General features: G+C 40.8%; 1 protein-coding gene across 1 annotated transcript in view; it reads left to right on the forward strand.

The window, feature by feature from the left end:
- The window catches only part of arhgap39 (Rho GTPase activating protein 39), a gene marked incomplete at both ends in the record, with an annotated part of 41,527 nt that overhangs the window by 2,752 nt on the left and 16,001 nt on the right, over window positions 1-22,774 (forward strand). The window contains 2 exon segments of the mRNA XM_080860327.1: window positions 17,443-17,802; window positions 19,942-21,055. Coding sequence (XP_080716453.1) covers window positions 17,443-17,802; window positions 19,942-21,055 — 1,474 coding nt within the window.

The raw sequence follows: 22,774 nt of genomic DNA on the forward strand, positions 1-22,774 counted from the left end.
AAAGCATAGTAAGTCATAGTTAGTTCACACTGTGAAACCTATGAAAAGTGAGTGGTATATAGAAATACAGACCGTGTTAGCCACTACATGACTGCGATTTTCTTTTGTTCCAATTTCCCTCCCTTTGTAAAAACCTGTTGAATGGATACATTTGGTCTAGGACAGGGGTACCCAATAGGCGGACCGTGGTCCGGATCCGGACCCAGACGCAATCCAATTTGGACCTAAGCCAAAATCAACATTCTAATTAAATCATGATACAAGCGAGTTTTCCTTGGTGCATGATTTCGCACTTTATATTTATGTTCTACTCGATGTGGTTTCTATCTTCCATGTCCAATCAGGAACTATGACAACTCACTCACTCAATAATGTTGACCACGAGCTCTCTGTTTGTCACGCAGGTTGTGTGTGTCAATAGGCCCTAATACATGTGCCAATCAGTGCGGGCACATGATGGCAGCACTCCGATCCCATCCAATTCTCTCCATGGGGTCTCCATGGGGGGTTAACTGCTCTATCTCAAAGCACATGGCAGTGACCAATCTAGATCTTGGCCGCGTCAGTTCAAATCAAATGCGGAATGTTTACATCTGCTACCGTTGATTATACAGTAAATACGTTGTAAAATGAAACAAAAACACACCACAGTTAAAGTTGTATTAGTATTGATTGATTCACATCGATATGAATGGATTATATGACTAACAACTGGTGGAAAGTAATATGAAAATATTTGTTCACTGAATTAGCGTTCTGTCCCAAACAGTTGCGTTCCAGTTTCAAAGTTTCAGTTTCGCTTTCAGTATTTCAACGTGGATGAGAGGGAGCACAAGAACTGAGCGTCTAGCAGCGTTTATTATATCATATACATTATATATGATGCATGTATATGTCTGTGGGCACGATCTCAAGCACGTGCAAAAGTTGTTGTTGTCCAATTTGAATCAGATACGAGAGACACATGCGCGCCCAGTCCAATTACCAGCGGAATCGAATCGTGTGTCCAGGGGTTTACATCGGAGTCCAGTCGGACTCAAGTCGGACACGATGAATCTAGTTCTGGGGAGACACATGTGTCCAATATCCAATTTAAATCGGACTGAAATCGGAAATTGGACACATGTGTCCACACTGAAAGTGATCAGAACAGTTTATCGTATCGTATTCGCGTGTAGGTGTGAAAATTTTCAAGGGAAACGGCTCTTGTCGTTACGTGTTTACATGTGCAAAATGTGAAGCGTTTACATTGCCTCGGGCATGCGCAAAGACCACGGACATCAACATGGATCTGCATCGTGCACAGGCAGTGTAGTGGCTTAAAGTTCCCTTCTTTCTATCAGCATATAGTTCTTAATATTTTCTTTGAATAACCACTCCCAGATGGAAAGAAAACGAGCCTACGCTTGGATGTGTTTCAACAACGGTAGAAAACTGTGTTTGCTCCGTCTTTTACTGAACTCATAATTATTTGACAGTGGTATTAGTTACAGTTGAGACACCCGAAATAACTTGCATGCGCAGCAATCCTGAGACGTGATTTTTAGTTTGCACATGAATACTAACGTCTTTTTTGATCCCAGGAAATTTGAGCACACAACCCATCTCCCTTACGGAGATATTGGCGAAAGTTGTTTTACCTACTTCATTGCAAACGTCTAGTTTTGCAAACGTGTCTAGTTTTTGTGCAGTAGTGAATAGAGTCTCAGTCTACTACACCATACATAGCATATCATGTTTGTAGAAAATGATTAAGGTGAAACAAATGGCAATAAGCATATTTAAATTAAATGATTCACATTGCAAGTAAAATGGTGCGGCTGGAGCAGATACAGGGAGAGACAACGGTGCAACGGAGCATTTTACTCCCTAGCATTCTCTCTACAAACTTCCATATAGACGCGGGATCAGCAGGAAAATCTACTTTCCTTTTGGGAGAAACAAGGCCAGTCGTTCCCACGACTACAGCACCATGCAAAACGAATTATATGCGTTCCAGCAACAAGTGCTGCGAGTGAGCGCTCCTTCAGCGCAGCAGGGCGTGTTATAAAAGCCAGGCGCTCTCGCCTGAATCCTGACACTGTAGATGCTATTTTATTCCTGCATAGTGCTAAGACAAATTCTAAATAGAACGAAGGTTAGGCATATCAGCAGAGGTATATTTTGGTTACATTAGGATGGCTACGTTTATAGCTTGCGTTTTGGGCGCACCACAATGCCAAGAAGTTTGTCGCGACTGAAATTGCATATTTCATTGTGGGGGTGATAGATAGCTTAAGGCTTACGAGACACGGTGTTTTCCGATGTTTTACTGAGTCCTCTCTGTCTCTATCACACACACACACACACACACACACACACACACACACACACACACTAACGGAAGCAAAAAAGGTTTAAATTAAGTGACGATCCCTCAAATGTCGCGTCTCCCGCAAACCTGCAAGCTATGAGTCAGCATTGGAAGAAGCCTTAACGTCTCGAAGATGAAACTGCCTGGGTTATTTTGTTTCATTAGGCTATTAGTTATATTTTAAAGCAGCCAGTCATTGTAGCCTACCACTCGTAGAATAAGGAATTTCAAAGAGATGATGGAGTGATTTGACTCAGAAGTGACATTGGGCATTGGCAGCGCGAGATTTTCAGAACAAGTTCAACTTTTAGTTCAGTAACATCAACAGCTAAGAAAGAAGGTAAGAAAAATAGTCGGAAAACTTTGATTTGCAAGGGAAGCAGGCAAGTGTTGGGGTTGTTACAGTATATAGCCTACAATGTGGTGAAATTTCGGAATTAATAGGCTCCAGTGGCGTTTCCTAAATATGCTTTCTTTCATTTTGCAAAAAACAGTAGGCTATATTACCATATTAAAATGGTGTACCAAATTGCGTTTTATTACTGATAAAAAATTGTAGGCCTACTAGCCTATTGGATCAGTCTCCTTTCAACAACAGGCAAGAACTTTCTAGCCTCCTGTCACCGTCTCCCCCCAGTCACGCACCGACTCCCCCATGACACATCAGCCTGATTTGACACGCCCTTTTCTAAGCCGAACGATAGTGGTAAACCACCTCTCTCGAAAGGCTCAGACGATCGGCGGAAAAACGAACAGATTACATCTAGACGCCTTATACATGAGGCAATTGTAACACGTTCGCGAGTTTCTATCGGTGCAGACGCGATGTAACAGCCTTACATTGACGCATGTATAAGGGGCTAATGGCAACAATGCGGGCAGATAGATTTGTGAACGGTATCTTTTCCGAGCAAACGAAAAGCATGGCGTGCTTTAAATCTGACAAAAATCGAAAAGTTGATTCCAAAAATCGCGAATTTAAGACAGAGTGGACTGACAAGTATGCATTTGTGCTGCTTGTGAGGAGCAAAAAACCGAAGTGTTTAATCTGCAACGAGACGATTGCCCTGGTCAAAAGTGATAACGTGAAACTTCACTATGAAACAAAGCATGCACACTTCGAACAGAAATACTCGCAGAACTCTGAGGTAAAGGGCAGAAAAATAAACCATCTGCAATCATACCAAGCAACATACAGTGTAATAGTTAGATCAGCCACACACCAACAGCGTGCATACCTCAACATAGTGTTGTGAGTCTGCCTTTTCAACCATGAATATGGTGAAAAACAAATACAGGAGCACACTCACTAATGAACACTTACATCAGTGCCTCCGTCTGGCCTTCACACCTTTTATGCCAAAGTTTAAACCACAAAAAAGTGTCACCTTTCACACAAATAAGGCCAGACTAAATCGCCTTTGGTGCATAGTTCGAAAGTTTTTGTTGGAGTTAGGTTTTTGGATTTTGACCGTCACTGTTCCGGACCCTGGATGGAATGGAAATTTGGCGAGTGGACCTTTTGGGTTTCTATTTGAGTACCCCTGGTCTAGGAAGTCCTAATTGTTTTTTTGGTCAATTTATCTTCATTAGTACACTGACTAAAAAGAAGTTTCTGTCAAAGAGCGGATGGAGTCGTTTGACTGAACAGGTGCCATCTTGACAAGCCTCTGTCGAAGCTGTGTGACATCCTTATTGGCTTTTTACCATAGGCTTTTACGTCCATTACTTATGACACAGCATGGAGGGGCGAGCCCTCCCGATGCTTGAACATGTTGAAATGTGCAGCTTAATTGTGTATCACGGCTAGTCTACTACTCAGTCATTTTACATCAATTGGCGAGGCATAATTGTTCTTTCTTTTCAACATAACTTAAGTTGCACATGATAAAACTAAAGTTGCACATGGTTTCCAATCGGGTTGGTTTGTTAAACATCTTACATTATGATTTCGACAGGAAATTGCTGACTTTATTGCCAGTGAAGATGCCAGACTTTGTGCAGCCTGCTCTATTGAACGTTCCCTCAAACGAGAACCCGTGGGATCACCTTTATTTTATTATATCAGTAATATTGCTTTAATAAAGGTGATAATAACAGTATACATTTATCTCCTGTTGCCATTCTGTATGCTGAGTTTTAGAGATATTGATTTTACATAAATAGCTTGTGCATGTGTATTTATTTCACCTATCTGTTTTGTTCAATGTTATTTTCATATGAAAACCCATGTTTATAATTCTTCATAAGTATGCAGTGTCATATCTACATATCTTACGTTTATAACAAACCAACCCGTTTGAAAATCGGTTGAAAATTGAGTTCTGGTTATTTAAAAAGTATGTACCACGAGCTATCCTGTCGCAAAATGGCCGCCATGTGCGGACATTCGACTCCGTCGGCCAGAAACGCAGGCGAGACATCTAGCCTTTATATAGGATATCTATGATAGAGAATGCATTGAGATCTCTGTTTAAAAATTGATTTCACATGGGAGTCAATGGGAGAGGTCTGGGGCGAAATTCACCTCGCCCCAAATCGCCCCGAAGGGGCGGGGCCTTTTGAAGCACGACTTTTGCCTGGACTGCCTGGCTGTTACCTGATTGGACAATGACATTCAAAGGCGTATTGAGACGGTCTACTGGTAGAATCCGACAGAAACAAAATATGACATTTACGTTTATATTTAGTCGTTTAGCAGACGCTTTAATCCAAAGCGATTTAAAAAGAAATCGAATTTATACATCAGGATTTTTTTTCTTTTCCCATAGGCGGGACTGATGTATAAATTTGATTTCCTTTTATATAGGCAGTGCGTCTCCCCAATCGGCGTTATGGATGAGCCGCCCCGGCATACCGCATAGTGATGCATAATATTGTGCTGAGAATCTGGCCGAGGGAGGGAGTGATTGAATGATGGACTAATTGATTGATGTTTTGGGACTGATTGTGTACACTTAGGAGCGAGGGGTTAAGAGGAAGTGGAGTGCACGCGAACGAGAGACGGGTAGAGACTATTTGTGACCGAACTCGGAGGGTGGGTGCTGTATGTGGCGTTTAGCATCGCCGGCCGTTAAGACAGATACGCAAGGGGAGCGTTGTCAATGTCCTACCTCCATCATCCCATCCTACATCTGCAAGAGGTTTCGTTCGTGAAGGTGCAAAGCCAACCAAGACCAATGCCACATCAGACCTGGGTCAGATGGGGGAGCGCAAAACTGGAGGTCTCATGGTGGATCTGAGTCAAAGGCTCTGCTTTCCACCAGAGATCGCCACTACGAACCTCAGACCAGACCTCGTGCTTTGGTCCTCCTCAATTCAGAAGGTGTATATCATATAGCTGACCGTGCTCTGGGAGGACGCTGTAGAGGAGGCCTATGAACGAAAAAGCCTTAAGTACGCTGAGCTGGCAGCTGATGCTGAGCAACGTGGCTGGAAAGCCAAGGTTTGCCCAGTGGAAGTCGGCTGCAGAGGCTTTGTGGGTAAAACAACTACTAGGTTGCTTAAGGATTTGGGAATTCAAGGCCAGGCCCAACGCCAAGCCATCAAAGCCCTCTCAAGCGCAGCTGAAGGGGCAAGCCGGTGGCTGTGGGTGAAGAGGAGAGACGCCACCTGGGGCCCAAAATAGCATCTGTGGCGCAGAAGGGTTAAAAGCAGAGGGGGGCACATCTGGGATGCCAGGTGTTGCCGATGAGCCCTCTGGAAATGTTGTGGGCCTATCATCGAAACAGCAGAGAAGGAGGGTGCCCACCTGATGACTCCAATGAGGCTTTTCACCCTTTTGTCCCATAGACAGCACCAAGACTCCTACATTCCTACGATTTATCAATTTATTTGGTTGAGTTCATTCAGCAGCAACAGCAGCCATAATTATGTAGTAGCATCTGCAATATTGGCCGAAGCTGTATTAATGCAGCAGCAGCTTAAAGCAAATCATTGGCCTCAGTTATCAACACACTTAAACAGTGCTGAGCACTTCTCTATGCATGAAATGCGGGAAAACATACATACCTTTGCACATGGTCTCACGTGGCATACACATCATATTTGTGATTTGCATATCGGTGACATCCAGAGGAACAAACGGTGATGCAGACCTGCATCCTCTGGATGTCACCGTACCTGTACGGTCTATATGGTCCGTGCATCAATCATTGCACTCAGTTATAGCAATTTTCATGCTTGTATAGTTAACTGTGTAGGCCTGATACCGCCGTACCTGAACTGTCAATGTAGCTATCGACTGTATGGGAAGTGATCACACCTACTTAACAGTATGGAGACCAATATCAAAATGTGTTTTGCAACAATGTCAGGTTTTCCCAATGGAATCAGCATAATTGATTTGTAATTGCAATACAGGCACCAAGAGAAAATTAGCAGCGTGGCAGTTGAAACACACTTATAACAGTGTAATTAAATAAACATCAACAACCAAAATAAAATGAAAAACCAAATTAGTTGATGATAGGTGAAAATTCCCTCAAGTTACCTCAGGACTCTGGAGTTAGTGCTGAGTCCCTGCTCTTTTTAATTGACATGCTGCCCCTGGGAAATATACTACGGAGTCATAACATCAAATTCGACTTATATGCTACGCAAATTTACCTCCAAACTATACCTGACAAACACCTGGCTCTATCCCGGACTACTAAATGCCTGGATGACATCCAGCACTGGATGAGCAACAACTCCCTTCAGCTCAATGGCAGCAAGTCAGAGGCCATTCTTATTGGCACCCCTCATCAAACTAAAGAGGCAGGCATCACCCACATCACCATAAATGGTCTCCCCACCCCTCTCTACTCACTCGTCACAAACCTGGGTGTCAAGCTGTCCTTTGACGCAAGATCTGCCAAACTTAATTCTACCACCTGAGAAAAATCTCAAGGCTGAGACCCTCTCTACCAAAACATGCTGCAGAAAAGCTGGTGCACGCATTAATCAGCTCCCGTCTTGACTACTGCAACTCTCTGCTGGCAGGACTGCCAGCGAAAACCATTCAGAGGCTGCAGTATGTTCAGAACAGTGCTGCCCGGGTTCTCACCCGGACATGGAAATGGGAACACATCACCCCAGTCCTACACTCACTCCACTGGCTTCCAATCAACCAAAGAATCATTTTCAAAGTCCTTCTCCTAGTTCATAAGGCCATAAACACTACTGGTCCAACCTATCTCCAGGAACTCCTCACCCCTCACTTCACATCAAAGACACCACTTAGGTCTGGAAACTCAAACCTCCTTGCAGTTCCCCGGACAAAAATGACAAAATTGGGAGATCGAGCCTTCTCCTCGCTGGGGCCACCACTCAGGAACAAGCTCCCGTAGAACATAAGGGCCTTAGATTCCCTTGGTGCTTTTAAATCACAACTCAAAAAGGACACCTAGTCACTTAAAGTGTGCTATACAAATAAAATCCATTATTGTTAGTTTAGCGTTCTCTGGCGACAAAACTATTTGTCAGCAGGGATAACCACGTGGAGGCCCTGTGTCTTGCAAGGCTGTCAGTTTTGCACAAGGTCAAAAGAAGCACAGTTCGACCCTTCTTATCACCTCTGATCCAAACATGCTCTTGCACATATGCAGACTAAGTGGCACCTAATAATCTAAGTTACACACAGAGAGAAACAAATAAAAGGCATGTTCCTGCTTACGTAATGATTCATACAAGGTAGTTATTAATACAGGGCACTTGATTAATATATTCTGAAGTCATTAACAGTGTTTCAAATCAGTTGAGTCTCTATCAGTTGAGACACCATGACACAAACATTGTAGTGCAATGACCTGGATGAATCATGTATTATTTGTTAAAGCAGTGTATAGAGCAAAAAGTTAAATGGTAGTATATTTCACATCTAAAATCATCTTACTCTGAGGAAACGTGGCTTCCCCTTTGAGCTACCACTGAAAACATACTTTCAAAGAGTGAAATGTACACATTTCTAACCAAACAATACATGGGATTTTGGGCAACAGCCTTGGGTCAAATCTTTGGTTCAGAGATTCAATTCAATTCAATTCAATTTTATTTACAGTATATAGCGCTATTACAATACAATTGCCTCAAGGAGCATTACAGAGCCCAGAGCCTGGACCCCCAAGCACAATGGCACTAATATCATGAAGGAACCTTGTCAGATTGTGATATAACTCAAAACTAAATTGTGCAATTGTGATTAATTACAGCCAAATCAGCATGGTCTTCATTTTTTAGTTAAATAGTTCTACGTAGGTTTTTAGCCCTTTTGTGACCCCTTGAGACTTTGTTTATTAGTGTTACATTTACACATTGGACTTTTAATTAAATCCTGTGTTCTGACTTGTGTCTAATGGTAGTTTCAGTTTTTTTATGCAATTATTAGTTTTACTGCATTTGGCAATGCCTAAAATAGACTTCTTCCATTTAAGTAAATTCAAAAATATGTAATTGTGTAATTCTTGTAGCTTCTCATCACCACATTTTTCTCAGTCTTTAACCATTATACCATTGAGTTTCTACTCTGATATGCTGCCATCAAACGCTTGACATTATGTTATAGTCAAGCATAGCAGACCATCTTACAGGGGCAGATCATTTTAACAAATCGGCTACATATAGCCTGATGTCATGTCCCTCTATCTCTATTCTGTTCTCGCTACTGATTGCATGAGGGCATCTTTAGAAATCCTACGTGCTCGTGCCCCTAATATTTGCGTGACGTAAGGCTGTTAGCGGCGACTGAGGCTCTACGTGCTCCATCAGCCTGAGCGAAATGAAGTGGTTAATGTGATGGCGCGTCCTTAATGTCATGGCTCTCGGTCTTTGGATTATTCAGCCTTAGTTTTGTCGGCGAAACGACACGACATGGCGGAGAGGTAATGACAAGTATTAGTCTTGTGTACTCATAAAATACAATCTCTATAGCTTATACTGTGACCATCCTTGCTGAGGTAGGCTAGGACGTGTGGGCGCGCGCACTGAATTGCATTGGCGCGTGCCTGCTGTTGTCATATATGCTAAGGGTATCTCCGCAGGTGCTTTTAAAGATTTTTGTTTAATGTTGTGTGTCTACATTTATGATAACGTTCTAGTACAACATTATAAAACCTATCGCTTTCACTCATGATAGAGCGGTGTTGTGCTTCGTAGTCCTCAATGGCTTATCATGGTGATGGCTCTTGACGGGCTGAAAGTGGGATACACCCCAACACTACATTGACCCGTTCACGATAGCAAACATTTTGTGTGAAGGTGCTCTGGGTTATTGTCTCGTATATTTTATATTCTCAAATGTCATCTGATAGACAAACGACCGGTAGGTACCGTCGGATGTTGTGAGAAATGGCGGAAAGCGTAGCCTACAATAAGAAGCGAATGCTCACGTTTCTGAACTGGTGGGGGCGTGAAACTAGGGTCACTCATATGGCACAAGTAGATTAACGCTCCATTCCAGGTCATTATGGATTTACTATGAACAATGAATCCAAGTGAAATTATAGAGAGGGGAGAAGAGGCAGTGTAGAGCGAGTGTTGTTCGGTCTGGTATCAGCAAATCAGATAAGAGCACTACGTGTGAGGCTGTTTTGGTTTGACACATGGGGTCCAATGAGATGGACATCTTAATTAATGTGATTCAGCAGCACAGAGGAAGACTTATCGATTTTGCCAAGTTAAGATGCGTGTCTGGCCGTAACGGTGCTTAGTTACACATCCCAAGTCCAGACTTGTATCGTCGTAGGCTAGTCAGTGACGGCTAAACACTGCCACCCGCAGCAGAGCATGGCGCGCTGCAGAGATAGGTGGGGCACGCAGTAGCCAAGTGGAGATCCTTAAGTGAAGTGGCAAGTGCTTCCACCCACCACTTTTTAAAACATGAGAAGGCCATGTCACTGAAAGCATTTGTTGATTAAGAAAACATTCCAGACATGGATCAGGCAAGAATGTTTGTGCTTGTTCACAAACGTTAGTGCACTAGTACATTTTTTTTTTTAATCAGACCTGAAATTGTGGTAAATATTAAAAAAAAACATTTCACTTGGAACAACTGGTTAAAGTTCCCAAAATATCAGAGCATATAAAAACTCACCAAAGTCCCAAGACTCTGACTCAAAAGCCTTGTTGCTTTGTTGGCATGTACACATAGGAGAAATATAATTTAAATGACGTAAAATACAGTATCCAAACTGCCACAACGCCACTTCCTATGCTGCAGAAACATACAACAGCATAAAATGTACAAAATGGCAGGTTTTTATCAAGTCGTAGTGAAGATCTTTTAAGAGTATCAAAAACAAATGCTGCACTGTAGGTTTTTGGAGTGGCATATTTTGCACTGCCTTGTATCAGATCTGACGGTGTCGAATGCTGCGTTTACTTGAGGGAATGATTTCCCTCCCTGTGGTTTTCACAGCCACTTGAACTGCGTTCAACCTATCAGTGATGGAATGAGGCCAGACCATACCAATTCAGCACTGATCCCCTTGCTGTAGTTCACAGGCTAGTCTATAAAGAAAAGGACTTTCGGGACGACTTTATTACATGTATTATTATTACATTACATTTTATTACCTCTGCCAAGGTTTGTCTGTCTGTCTGATAAGCAAGCAAGCAGGTTTATGCAAAAACCATCGCCTGATTTTCAGAAAATTTGGTGAAAAAGTGTAGCATGGTTCCAATGAAGAACTTATTAGATTTCGGAGGGGATCTGACTCACAGGACACCTAGTTTCACTTTTGTTAATGTTATTAGATAGAGGAGGAAGAGAGGAAGATGTCAGCGCTCTCTGAGTGCCCTTATAGGCCTAGTTGATGGTTATGTCTGTGTGAGCTAAAGACTTGAGGCCTGACCAGGTTCCTTAATGACTGCCTCCATTAGAAATCTATTGACTGGCAAACTATAAGGCTACATACAGTAGTACTAGATGTACCCGTCTTTGGTGTTCTGTCCTCGGCTGGAGCTGATCCAGGAAATGTCCCCATTTTTAACTGAATTTAAAATCTAAGTCCTAAGGAAGACTGGGTAGCAAAGCAAAGTGCTTGTTGTGGCCAGCAGAGGGGAATGACTGCATGCTATAGCAGCTCACTCTTTTTTTTTCTACTAATCACTCCCTCGCAGAGTTTTTTTTGAGAAAACTGCTGTGTAAAACTCGACCAGAAGCTAGCAAGTGTCAAGTTAAGTCATATCACCACACCTGTCTTTTGAAGGCAGGAGGTAACCCAGGGATTAAAGCAAGGGTGGGGTTACAGAATTTAGGAATCACAGTAGACGCTTCAGTTAACAACTAACTAACTTTATCTCATGACAACTTTGTCAGCTAACCTTAGCCAGCTGAGTAAAGAGGTAAGGGGCGTATAAGAGAAAATGTTTAATCTAACACAGAGGAGGTATAATATAAAGGCAGTAACCCATGCTGGCAGTGAACAGTTTGGTTAGGTCTTGTGCTCTGACATCAGGTGTTATGTTATCCATGTAGATAATGCCTCTCCCCCATCTCACCCCCATTCAAGGTTGCTTATTGGATCCATCCAAAGTGAGATGGAAAGCACAGAAAAAATTAGGTTTCTAATTTAAATGTTGGCTGATTTGAATATATGTACCTCAACAATGTACCGTTGAGACAATAACGTGCTGATCATTAATCAATAAATATACATTTATGTTACATTTTTATCTTTAACTCTTTTTATCTTTAAATGAACATGTGAAGTGGAAAGATCAAGCCCTATGTGTATGACCCCCGATTTAACATACCATATTGTACATTATTAAAGAACTATTTGAACATTATCTTAAATATCTGCCAGAGGAATCATCAAATAGAATCACACACAGTTCAATTATGTTCAAATAGACTTGCTTGCCAAAGCACAACTTGGGGAACAAAACACATACATGTAGGCTATAAAGGGATAAAAAAGAAAACGAAATAGCTTTGTCTTTTGTCATACATGTAATTTTAATACCTAGGAAGATATAACTCCCCAACCTAGCAATGCCGATCTCCCTTCAAAAACAAAACAAAACAAAAGAAGAGTCCAAGGCAAACATTACTTAGCCCCTGATCTTTTCAAAATCTGGTCCCTAGTCTGATCATTATAGACGTGTACTGCTTTAAATGTATGTTTTGCACTACATGTGAGGTCCTGTATGTCCTCTAATGTCTAGCCCGTGTATGTCAGTGACTGGGGCACTGACAGAATTTTCATTCAGCCCCCCAGTGAGATTCTCAGAAGCAGATTTTAAGGGCGTCTAAAGTCCTCTACTAGTGAGTAGTATCTTCGGATTTGGAATACCTGTTAATTAATATTTTATAACCTACTTTGTTGTATCGTTGTTATCCCTGAATATCCATCTAAGGAAATTGCTTGGTTTTTTTTAATTAAATATCAGAATGGATATGTTGTTGATGTTATAATTAAGCTATATATATCTGCCTGTGGTATTTAGTGCTGTAAAGATAACCGCAGTACCGCAGTCATGTGATGCCTATTCAGGGCTTGAGACTAACCTTTTAGCTTAGGAACACTGTGCTCCTAACCCAGAAAAATTGGGAGCACCAGCAAATATCTAGGCGCACCACTATTAAAGGCGTGCTGGAAAACCGTTATTCTGTCACTTCCGGGTTTATAAAATACCTTAAATTCCTCAGAGTGACGGCCATTTTTCAAGGTAGCAGGTTGCCTAAAAATATGTACGCCAGCTCCCTCCGGCAACTGCAAATTGTAAACAAAGATGACGGACCACACTCCGTTTACAGATGTGGTGTTTTTTTTTTGTTTTTTTTAAGTTACCGAGAAATAGACACTGTACTATCCGATAACACCGTTATTGTAACCAGCAATAATGGTTGATGTGATTTGTGAGGCGTCAGTCAGCCAACTTTCTAACACTAGCACATTAGCCTAGCGTTCTTTCAGCTTACCAACGTCACATGTTATAGTACATGCTATCTTAGAATCTGCTCGAATTCACCAGTAAAAATAGCTTGCGTCAGACATCTTCTTAGCAAGACATCAAGGTAGTAAGACGGCTATCTTACTTTGAAGAGTTAGGGCAAGATATGTTAACCGAGAACAAATCATATGCACAGAGTGCGTACATTACATTAGCCCATTATCTAGGCGCATGCCTTACATTTGTGCTTATTTTTATAGGCGCACACGTGCGACCATGATTTCACATCAAGTCACACGGCCAAAATTCCAGTAGCATATGCAACCAGATCAGCCGCACTCGCAAGCCCTGCTATTGCAGAGTTGAGCTCAGTACTTTTTTCTTTTGCTGGTGATTTTGGTTTTGACATCATTGACTGAGAAACAAACCTTTGGAGGGTTTCTTTTGTGTGTCTGAATATTATTGATTATTTCTTGGCTTATGTACTTTTTAATTGAAAATATACACATACACAGATATAGCTAGCTAACATATCCAAGGTGTCCAATGCTTGTACAAAAGAAAATGGTGCCGGGGCTGGTCCAAGGCCATGAAGAGAGACTCCCTACATGGCTCTGGGGCGTTCTAATTCTAATGAATGCTGCTTGGGACGTCGCAAGCAGCAGAAAATCTGAAGTGCTCGCTGAAGCGTATCTTTTTTTACAAAGAGAGACTATAACATACTGACTGGGTTGTCTTTTTTCAGCGTATTTGGGTTGGTAGGCATGTTAGATACCCAACTCAATGTGTAGAAGCACTAAAAAAGTGAAATTCTCATAATATGTCCCCTTTTAAAAAAACAAAATATGTTTTTTATTTTAGATTCTTCAAAGTAGTCACATTTTGCTTTGATGACAGCTTTGCACACCCTTGGCATCAGATTCATGAGTTAGTTTTCTGGAATGGTTTTCAATGAACAGGTGTGCCTTGTCAAGAGTTAATTTGTGGAATGTCTTGCCTTCTTAATGTGTTTGGGACCATCAATTGTGTTGCAGAGGTAGGGTTGGTATACAGAGAATAGCCCTATTATTACTAGGGGTGTAAATCACACCCATCATGGCGATTCGATTCAGTATCGATTTCCTGACCCAACGATTCGATTATTTTCGATACTCATGAATACACCACGATACGATTCGATTTCGATTCGATTCGATTAATTTGTTCTTTTTTTTACCTTACAGGCTAGACAATGTTTCAGATTTGAAATAAATCAATGAAAGCTGTTATATCGTTATGCATTTTATTTGAGAAACAACAGCCAATAACAGAAGTAGAAAAGTTGTACTCCACCTAGGCCTATGACAACCTCATTCACTGAAAAATAATAATGCCCCTGTTATAGATTCTGAAAGGCCATGCATCAAAAAGTACTGTACAAAGTACAAAGTGTTAAGTAACAAAAATAGGCCTATACCACATTCACTATAGAATAACAATACTCAACAAAATCAGTGCAAAAGTGCACTAGCAGCAAACGGTAACAAAAAATAGGCCTGTAGTTAATTCAATTTAAAATGACAATGCTCCACAAAATCAGTGCAATGAGTGCAAATGTGCACTAGTAGCAGCAAATGGTAACAAAAAATACCCCTGTAGGCCTACTTCATTCACTATAAAATAAAAATACTCATCAAAGTGCACTAGCAACAAAAAGTAAAAAAAAAAAAAAAAAAATTTTTTTTTTTTTTTTTTTTTTTTTTTTAGATCGATACTCTTGCGGACGTGTCGATGCATCGTATCGTCGGCTGTTGGATCGATGCATCGATGCAAAACGATTCTTTTTTACACCCCTAATTATTACTACTACTACAACTACTGTACTAATCCATATTATGGCAAGAACCACTCAACAAGTAAAGAGCAACAGTCCATCATTACTATAAGACACAAAGGTCAGTCAATCTGGAATATTTAAAGAACTTCTAATGTATACTCAAGTGCCGTTGTGAAAACCATCAAACTGGCTCTCACGAGGACCACCCTAGGAAAGGAAGACCAATATTTTTGAATCCACACTTAACCAGCATGGCTACCACAACATTCTGCAACGACATGCCATCCAATCTGGTTTGTGCTTAGTGGGACCATCATTTGTTTTTCAACAGGACAATGATCCCAAACACACCTCCAGGCTATGTAAGGGCTATTTGACCAATAAGGAGAGTGATGCAGTGCTGCGTCAGATGACCTGGCCTCCACAATCACCCGACGTTAACCCAATTGAGATGGAGTTGGACTGCAGAGTGAAGGAAAGGCAGCCAACAAGTGTTCAGCACCTCTTGGAACTGTTTGAGGGTTGAAAAACCATTTCAGGTGACTAGCTGATTGAGAGAATGCCAAGAGTTTGCAAAGCTGTCATCAAAGCAAAAGGTGGCTACTTTGAAGAATCTAAAATATAGAACATATTCTGGTTTGTTTACCATTTCTTTGTTTGAAAATAATAAAAATAAGGAACAACCATTGAATAAGAAGGTGTCCAAACCTTTGACCGGTACTGTAAGCTTGTCAATTGTGAGCTATGGGTTTGCTTGAATGGATTTCATACAGCTGGAATGTATTACATTCATATAAAACATTTGATATTGGCATTTCATTGAAGCACATTTCTTCCTTACAGATAGAAAGAACAGTTTGAAAGAATGCACATTAAGTCAAAGTATTTACATTTACATTGAAGCAACTGCTGTTGTAAAATACATTAACATTAACATGGGCGTTTCTCAGTTGACTCACAACTTTTCAACATAAGAATTTCCCTCTACGTGTCTGTTTCGGGGTTCCTTTTCATTTTTATCCGTGAGAATTAAGGCCGGGAAGTAAAGCAATGTCTTAGTTCTTACAATGCGAGTTTTGATGCCACTAAAAATATATTCCAGTATTGATGTTTGGAAAATCTTGGAAAATGCCCAGTGTGAAGATAAAAACTGATTGCAAAAGGTGAATTCTCATCAGAAGAACAATTTAAAAAGAATATGAGAGAAATGGAGAATTAAGCAGAAATTACAAATAACCATGACCACATGTTTTAACAAGCAGATGCCTGGCCCTGATTGAAGTGTAAATAGTGTAAAGTGTAATAGCCTTTATTTAATTGTATAATTCAGTAGGATGTCTTTGATTTGGTACACATGTACCGTTTGTTTTGTTAATAAATAAATAAATAGCAATAAATAGTCAATTTAGTGTATGATAACGCATAGCATAAAAATGGACTAATGCAGGGATGCAATTTTCTCCTTTTCGCCTTTGTGCTTTAAAAATAGCTCACCAATGTGATTCCGGTACATTTGTGAAGAAATGTGGGGTTTTCGTTGTCTGGGAATTCCCCGCCCCTTCACTGCATTTCATTTGCTAAGTTAGTCTGGCGAAGTACTAAATGGAGGTCCACTTCAGTCACGTAATTGGACACGCGTTTAACCAATCAGACCAACGATACTATACAACGATACAACGATCGGTAATAAATTGGACACGCGCTTAACCAATCAGACCAACGATACTATACAACGATACAACGATCGGTAATAAAGCAAACACATCTTTTTTCTGTATGAATTGTTCCAGAGCAGGTTTCCGTTCTATTTTCAAAAGAAAACTTGCCTTTAAACTCATCCAAGACAGCCGTGAGAGCAGTATATAGTTTGCTGTGCTTTTCTCTTTGCTTTCGCTTTTGTTAGGTAGACGTGGTTATTTTAAATCCGCCAATGGCGCGCCAGGTAGCCAAAAGCCAGTTTGTGATTGGTCCCAGAGATCCTGAGAATGCTGTAGTGAAATGCTGTGCAATCTTTGCCAGACCCACTTCTCAGGCAAAATCAAATTTGCCGGAAGAAGAGGGGCGGGACTTCCCAGACAAGGGTTTTCGGGCTTGATGAAATTAAATTTGTGTGTCGTTACAGAGAAAAAGAGTGTTGCCTTTTACCTCTCTTTAAATATTCTTTCTGGAAACGCTTCTGATAAGCCTTTTATATTCAATCAGAAATTGAGTGAATATAAAAGTTAATAAACATTGAGCAACAAAACAAATCTATTAAATATACAGTGTATTGACTATCCTTTCTGGGAACATGAATGCTACCATGTAAAAACTAAAAAACATTTTCTATTCCAGATGGTGTGACCCCAAACATCTGAACATCAATGACACATTTCTCTGTTTGTGTTATTTGCAGGTTAGAGTGGGTGGAAATTGTCGAGCCACGCACTCGTGAGCGGATGTACGCTAATCTACTGACTGGGGAGTGTGTATGGGATGCACCAGCAGGGGTCCGTATTAAACCCAGTGGAGAAGATCAGTGGTGGGAACTTTTTGACCCTAAAACGTCCCGCTTCTACTATTATAGTGCTGCTACACAACGCACTGTTTGGCACCGCCCCAAGTCCTGCGACATCATTCCACTTGCCAAACTGCAGACCCTCAAACAGAACACAGACGCAACCTCATGTGTTACGGTGACGACACGCTCAAGCCCTGCACACAGTGTGATTAACTCGTCCTCACCAGAAAAAGAGAGGGAGGAAGAGGATGAAAGGTAAGAAGAAACTACTAAAAAGGAAAAATAGAGTGAAAGACAGTTATTTGAAGGGAAGAGCAAAAGCAGTGGGTTATACTGTATATAGGGATGGGAATCCGGTTCCCAGTGGACGATTCCTTGGAAATGTTAGCCAAAGTACTTTATGATTCCGCTATCGATGCTTATTTTCTGCTCTTTCGATAACTTTCGATAACTATGCGGATAATCAAGCAGTTAAGAGCAATGGAATAATCAGCGACATTGTGACTCAAGAGGGCTGATTCATTATTTACGGTCCTTATTTATGTGTGTATATGTGTCACAATAAAATTACACGATTTAAGGCGATTTTAAACGGGACTGTGTCAAAAAATGACCTTATGACATTCCTAAGTCTATAATATATACGTCACCAAAATATTATACTGTAAAATGACCTATATACTGTATATATTTGTGTTGGCTAGTAAATGTGTACACAATTAAGTTTTTCAAATTACTTATTATTTTTTTCGTTTGCACACTTTTTAGAATCATGAATCAACCATCCTTTTCCTATCTATCTCGCCTACAATTTGACCTGCCATCGCACATGAAGTCAAGGTTTCACTCAGTTCGGGAACTTTCCTTCAGTATTCAAACAAGCTTGGGTTACTCCTTTGCTTGGGAAAGTTTCCCTGAACCCTTCTTTAGAATTTTAGACCTGTCTCCCTTCTTCCTTTTTTATCAAACATTCTTGAAAAGGTTGTCTTCAAGCAAGTTTCTGATTTCCCGTTCAAGAATAATTTGAGTAGAGGTTTATATTCAATGTGTCATGGCAGGGTGAAGTTTCAAAATCTCACCAACTCTTCATTGGTGTACCTTAAGGAACGGTACTTGGACCCCTCCTTTTTGAATTACACCACTTCCTTAGGGATAATTTTATCTTATCACTTCGATATTCGGAAGACCTGGCCCTATCTCATTCAATATGCTACACAACGTATTGTACCGCCCCTGGTCGTGTTAAAACGAGACTATTGCAGTGCAATTTTAACAGGCCTGCCTGCATGTGTAGAACAACTGTTGCAGATGATTCAGGATATGGCATCATGGTTGTATGGACATATGTAACTCCTGCTGGTCACTGGCTCCCTATAGCTGCTCGAATTAAATTAAAATCTCTCACTCGCGTTGATCAGTGTTTTAAACTGATTGAGTAGTATGCTGTGAAAAAGAGAACAAAGTATTACTTCTGTGTCTCACTTTGTGGTGTGCATTACTGAAATACCCAATGTATGATATTAGATTATTTGAATTAAATTTTGTACAAATACAAATACAGCACATGTACAACAAGATGCAGTACGCGGTTCATTTAGTTTATCAGTTGATTTATATAGCACTATTAACAATAGACATTGCATTTTATTCATCAGCCCTTCTTATATCTTTTGTGTCCCCATTATTGAGGAATAGCTCTTGAGAATTATTTCTGTTGACTGCCGCCCAAACAACAGTAAAATAAAATTCCCACCCATGACCCATGTGTAGAGAAACTTGTTTGCTACAATTAATAATGTGCTGCTTTTACTTTATTTCACGTTGCATGTGCAATGCTATTACTGAATTGCTGAATTGCTTTAAGTGTCATTAGATTTATTACAGAAATAGTGTCAGTGTCAGTTATTGTAAGTTGTAAGTGGTTGACCGAATGTTTGAATCAAACAAATCATGCTACTATAAGACTACCATTATTTATGATGTGCTTGAATTATACTTTTTTTTATGTAGTTTATGCAGTATTTAAGCAGCTTGCTGGTCAATTGTTGCCAGTTACTTCTTTTTATGATCAACCTTAGAGTGACTTATTGGAACTCTTTTACTTTCTTTACCTTAAGAAAAGTGCTGTTGATATCACAAGGTGATTGATGTGTGTTTGCTTTTTGAGAGCAATTATTTTATTTGTATTAACTCATGTTCACTTTTGTTTTATTGTATTTTTGTAGTAAGGATATTTGTTTACAGCTATATTTATAGTTCATTCCTATGTTCAACAACCTACACTCTTAGGCAGTACTAAGAAAAAGAATCTGATCGGTTACATTAATTCGATTAAAGTTCATGACTATTATTTTGGATAAGGGATTATATGGAAATACATACATTGTGTTGCAGGTTCAGAATGCTGATAAAGGTGTCAGATCGGGAGCCCAGCTATTTGTCAGAGGGGAATGGTTTCTCAGGACCCTGTACCCATCCACATCACTGCCCTGGCAATACTTCCCCTGAGCCTCAGGCGTCTCCTGTCCACCATCCAGACTGCCAGTCTCAGTCCCCCTACTTGAGGAGAACGGAGTTGAGCATACAGAGGCATTCATCTGGTGAATCCCAACCACCCTCCCCTAGATATGCCTATGAACCCCCTCTGTATGAGGAACCACCGTCTGAATACCAGGCGCCTCCCATTTATGAAGAACCACCAACTGATATGCACTGTGACGCCTCCCATTACAGCTCAGATATGTCTCCTGCACGAAAGACCACCACAAGTTACCACTCCCCTAAACAAAGCTACTCCCCTTACAGCCAGCTAGTGTTAACCCGGCAGAAACCAGCCAGTCAGCAGAAGAATTCAAACCTGGAGTATCAAGACTACTGCCAGAGTGGGCTGGACTGCAGTACTGGGAGACGGGATTACGCCTCCAGTGAGCAGAGTTGTAGTTCAAGTGGCCGAGAATACAGTGCAGCTGGGCGAGAATATGTAAAGCAACTGGTCTATGTGGAACAATCTGGCTTTAGGACTGCAGAACACCTGACATGCTATAACACTTTGGGGAATGTGCCATCTACAGGGAACTTTAGTGGTTCCTTCACACTGCAGCACACAGCACCGGCAGGAAAGCGCAAGCACAAAGCCTACAAACCTTCATTGGAGGGTGGGGTCACAGCCCAGGACAGTGCTGAGTCTGCAGTGCTGAAGGCACAGCTGGCCCAGGAGGCCCAACAGGCTCTGAAACTGAGGATGAGGTGGGATCAAGGGGGTGGAGCTTCATTACAGCATAGAAGGGCCAAGGATGGTTATGAAAGTGATGGGGCAATGCCCCTTCCCCTGCCCGGTCCTGTTGTGCGTGCCCTCAGTGAAGACGAGGCACTGGCTCAGAGTGACAGTGTCTGGAGGAGGAATACTCACACCCTTGATAGACTGGCCTTCACACACAGTCTGCTGGAGAAAAGCCAGTCTGTGCAGACCAACTTGGCTTCACCTGAACCCATGCTTCACCCATCGCAGGTAAAACACATTGATTTGTTTAGAGATTTGAAAACACTTTACATACATTAGTCATTTTGTATCATAGTCCACTTCCACTACTGCATGACAAAATGAATAACACTGATCTTGATGGAATGTGGAAATGGTGTATAAGCCCTCACCTTTCTTAAGTACTGTAATATTGAATACTGACATGTCAAAACATGTCAGAAATGAAGAATGTCTCATCCAGACGTGAACTATAAAAATATACAAAAAAAGAAGTGAATACATTGGTGACACATATCAATATTTTTTTCTATATTCTTCCTAATGTGTAAATATTAGACAGTCCTGCACATGGAAGTATCATACATAACTGGAAAGAGTGACCAATTACCACTCCTGTTCATTTAAATGGCCAATGCTATGCTAACTAAAATATGAATTTGACTGCCCACACATGGAATCAAGCGTTTTCACCAAAACAGTGAATATCCAATGGCCTGACCTACAAAGGGGTCATGACTCATGACCAATGACAAGAGTAACCAGACCCTACACTGATTTTCCACACAGGCACATGATTTAAACAGGCCTACAGTATATGAAACAGGCCTATATACGAAACAAACGTCCGGGACAGCTACTCCTACCAATACTAACTGGCTGAAGTTAACCCTTAAAACCTAGACCCCCTGGTAAAAATCACATTGTTCTGTTGTAGATGAAAAGTGAGCTGATGTGGAAGACTAAGAATTCAGGCAGACCTAACAAGGCAAAGGATGTTTATTTCTAGCACAATTAATACACAATGTTTATTAATTTGCTTTACAATTGAGCAGATAAAAGAATAGAAAAAAAATATTAGACTGCATTGAATCATAAAAGGCAGAGTGCATTTCAATTTCTTAAAAAAACGAATTCATGTTGAGTAAGTTAACAAAACGTATTTGACAAAAGCATCAACAACCAGGTTTTGAGTCTAGGGTTAAATCTGTTTTTGGTTGTGGCACCGTATTTTTGTCCTGGTTCCATTTCCAGATTTCCAGATAAACAAGCAGTGATTTACTGGAAACCAGTGTAAGGATTTAAATATTGGCGTACCTGCGTTTTGTACAAGCTGAAGCAGTTTAGGCGTTTTAGGTAGGCTTGTGAAAAGACCATTGGAGTAGACAACCCTGCTGGAAATTAATGCTTGGATGAGATTTTATACGTCTTGTTTTGATGTAAGACCTCTAAGTTTGGCTATGTTTTTGGTAAAAAGCTGATTTAGTTTTTTGCTTTCACTTGGTTGTTAAAACTGAGGTCAAAATCAATTAAAACACCAGTCCTTTGGTGTTGCTATGGGCAGCAAACCTGAATCTCTCCTCTATCCTGCCAAATATTCTTTTATTATTTAAGTAATTTCCTTATTTAGATGAAGTGCATTTCAGATATCCAACTGTTAGTTTGGCCAAGGCATTGACAGAGAAGGTAGGGAACCATAGTCATTCTAGTTGCGCAGTCGCAGAGTAAATTTGGGTGTCATCAGCATAGCTGTGATTTCAATGATTTTTCCAAGCAGAAGCAAAGAGCAGTTGAAGAGTTTGTCTCTGAAGAATGGCAGAACATCTCTCCCCCTATTTGTACAACATTGGTATACTCCATGCAGAGGAGGATTGAGTCGCTCATCAAAAATAAAGGTGGAAATCTCAGTCATGAAAGGCATACTGACTTTTGCTCCTATGGTGGGGCTTGTATTTCAGGCAACTTGGT

The sequence above is a fragment of the Sprattus sprattus genome (assembly GCF_963457725.1).
Source record: "Sprattus sprattus genome assembly, chromosome: 2".
Lineage (NCBI taxonomy): Eukaryota > Metazoa > Chordata > Actinopteri > Clupeiformes > Clupeidae > Sprattus > Sprattus sprattus.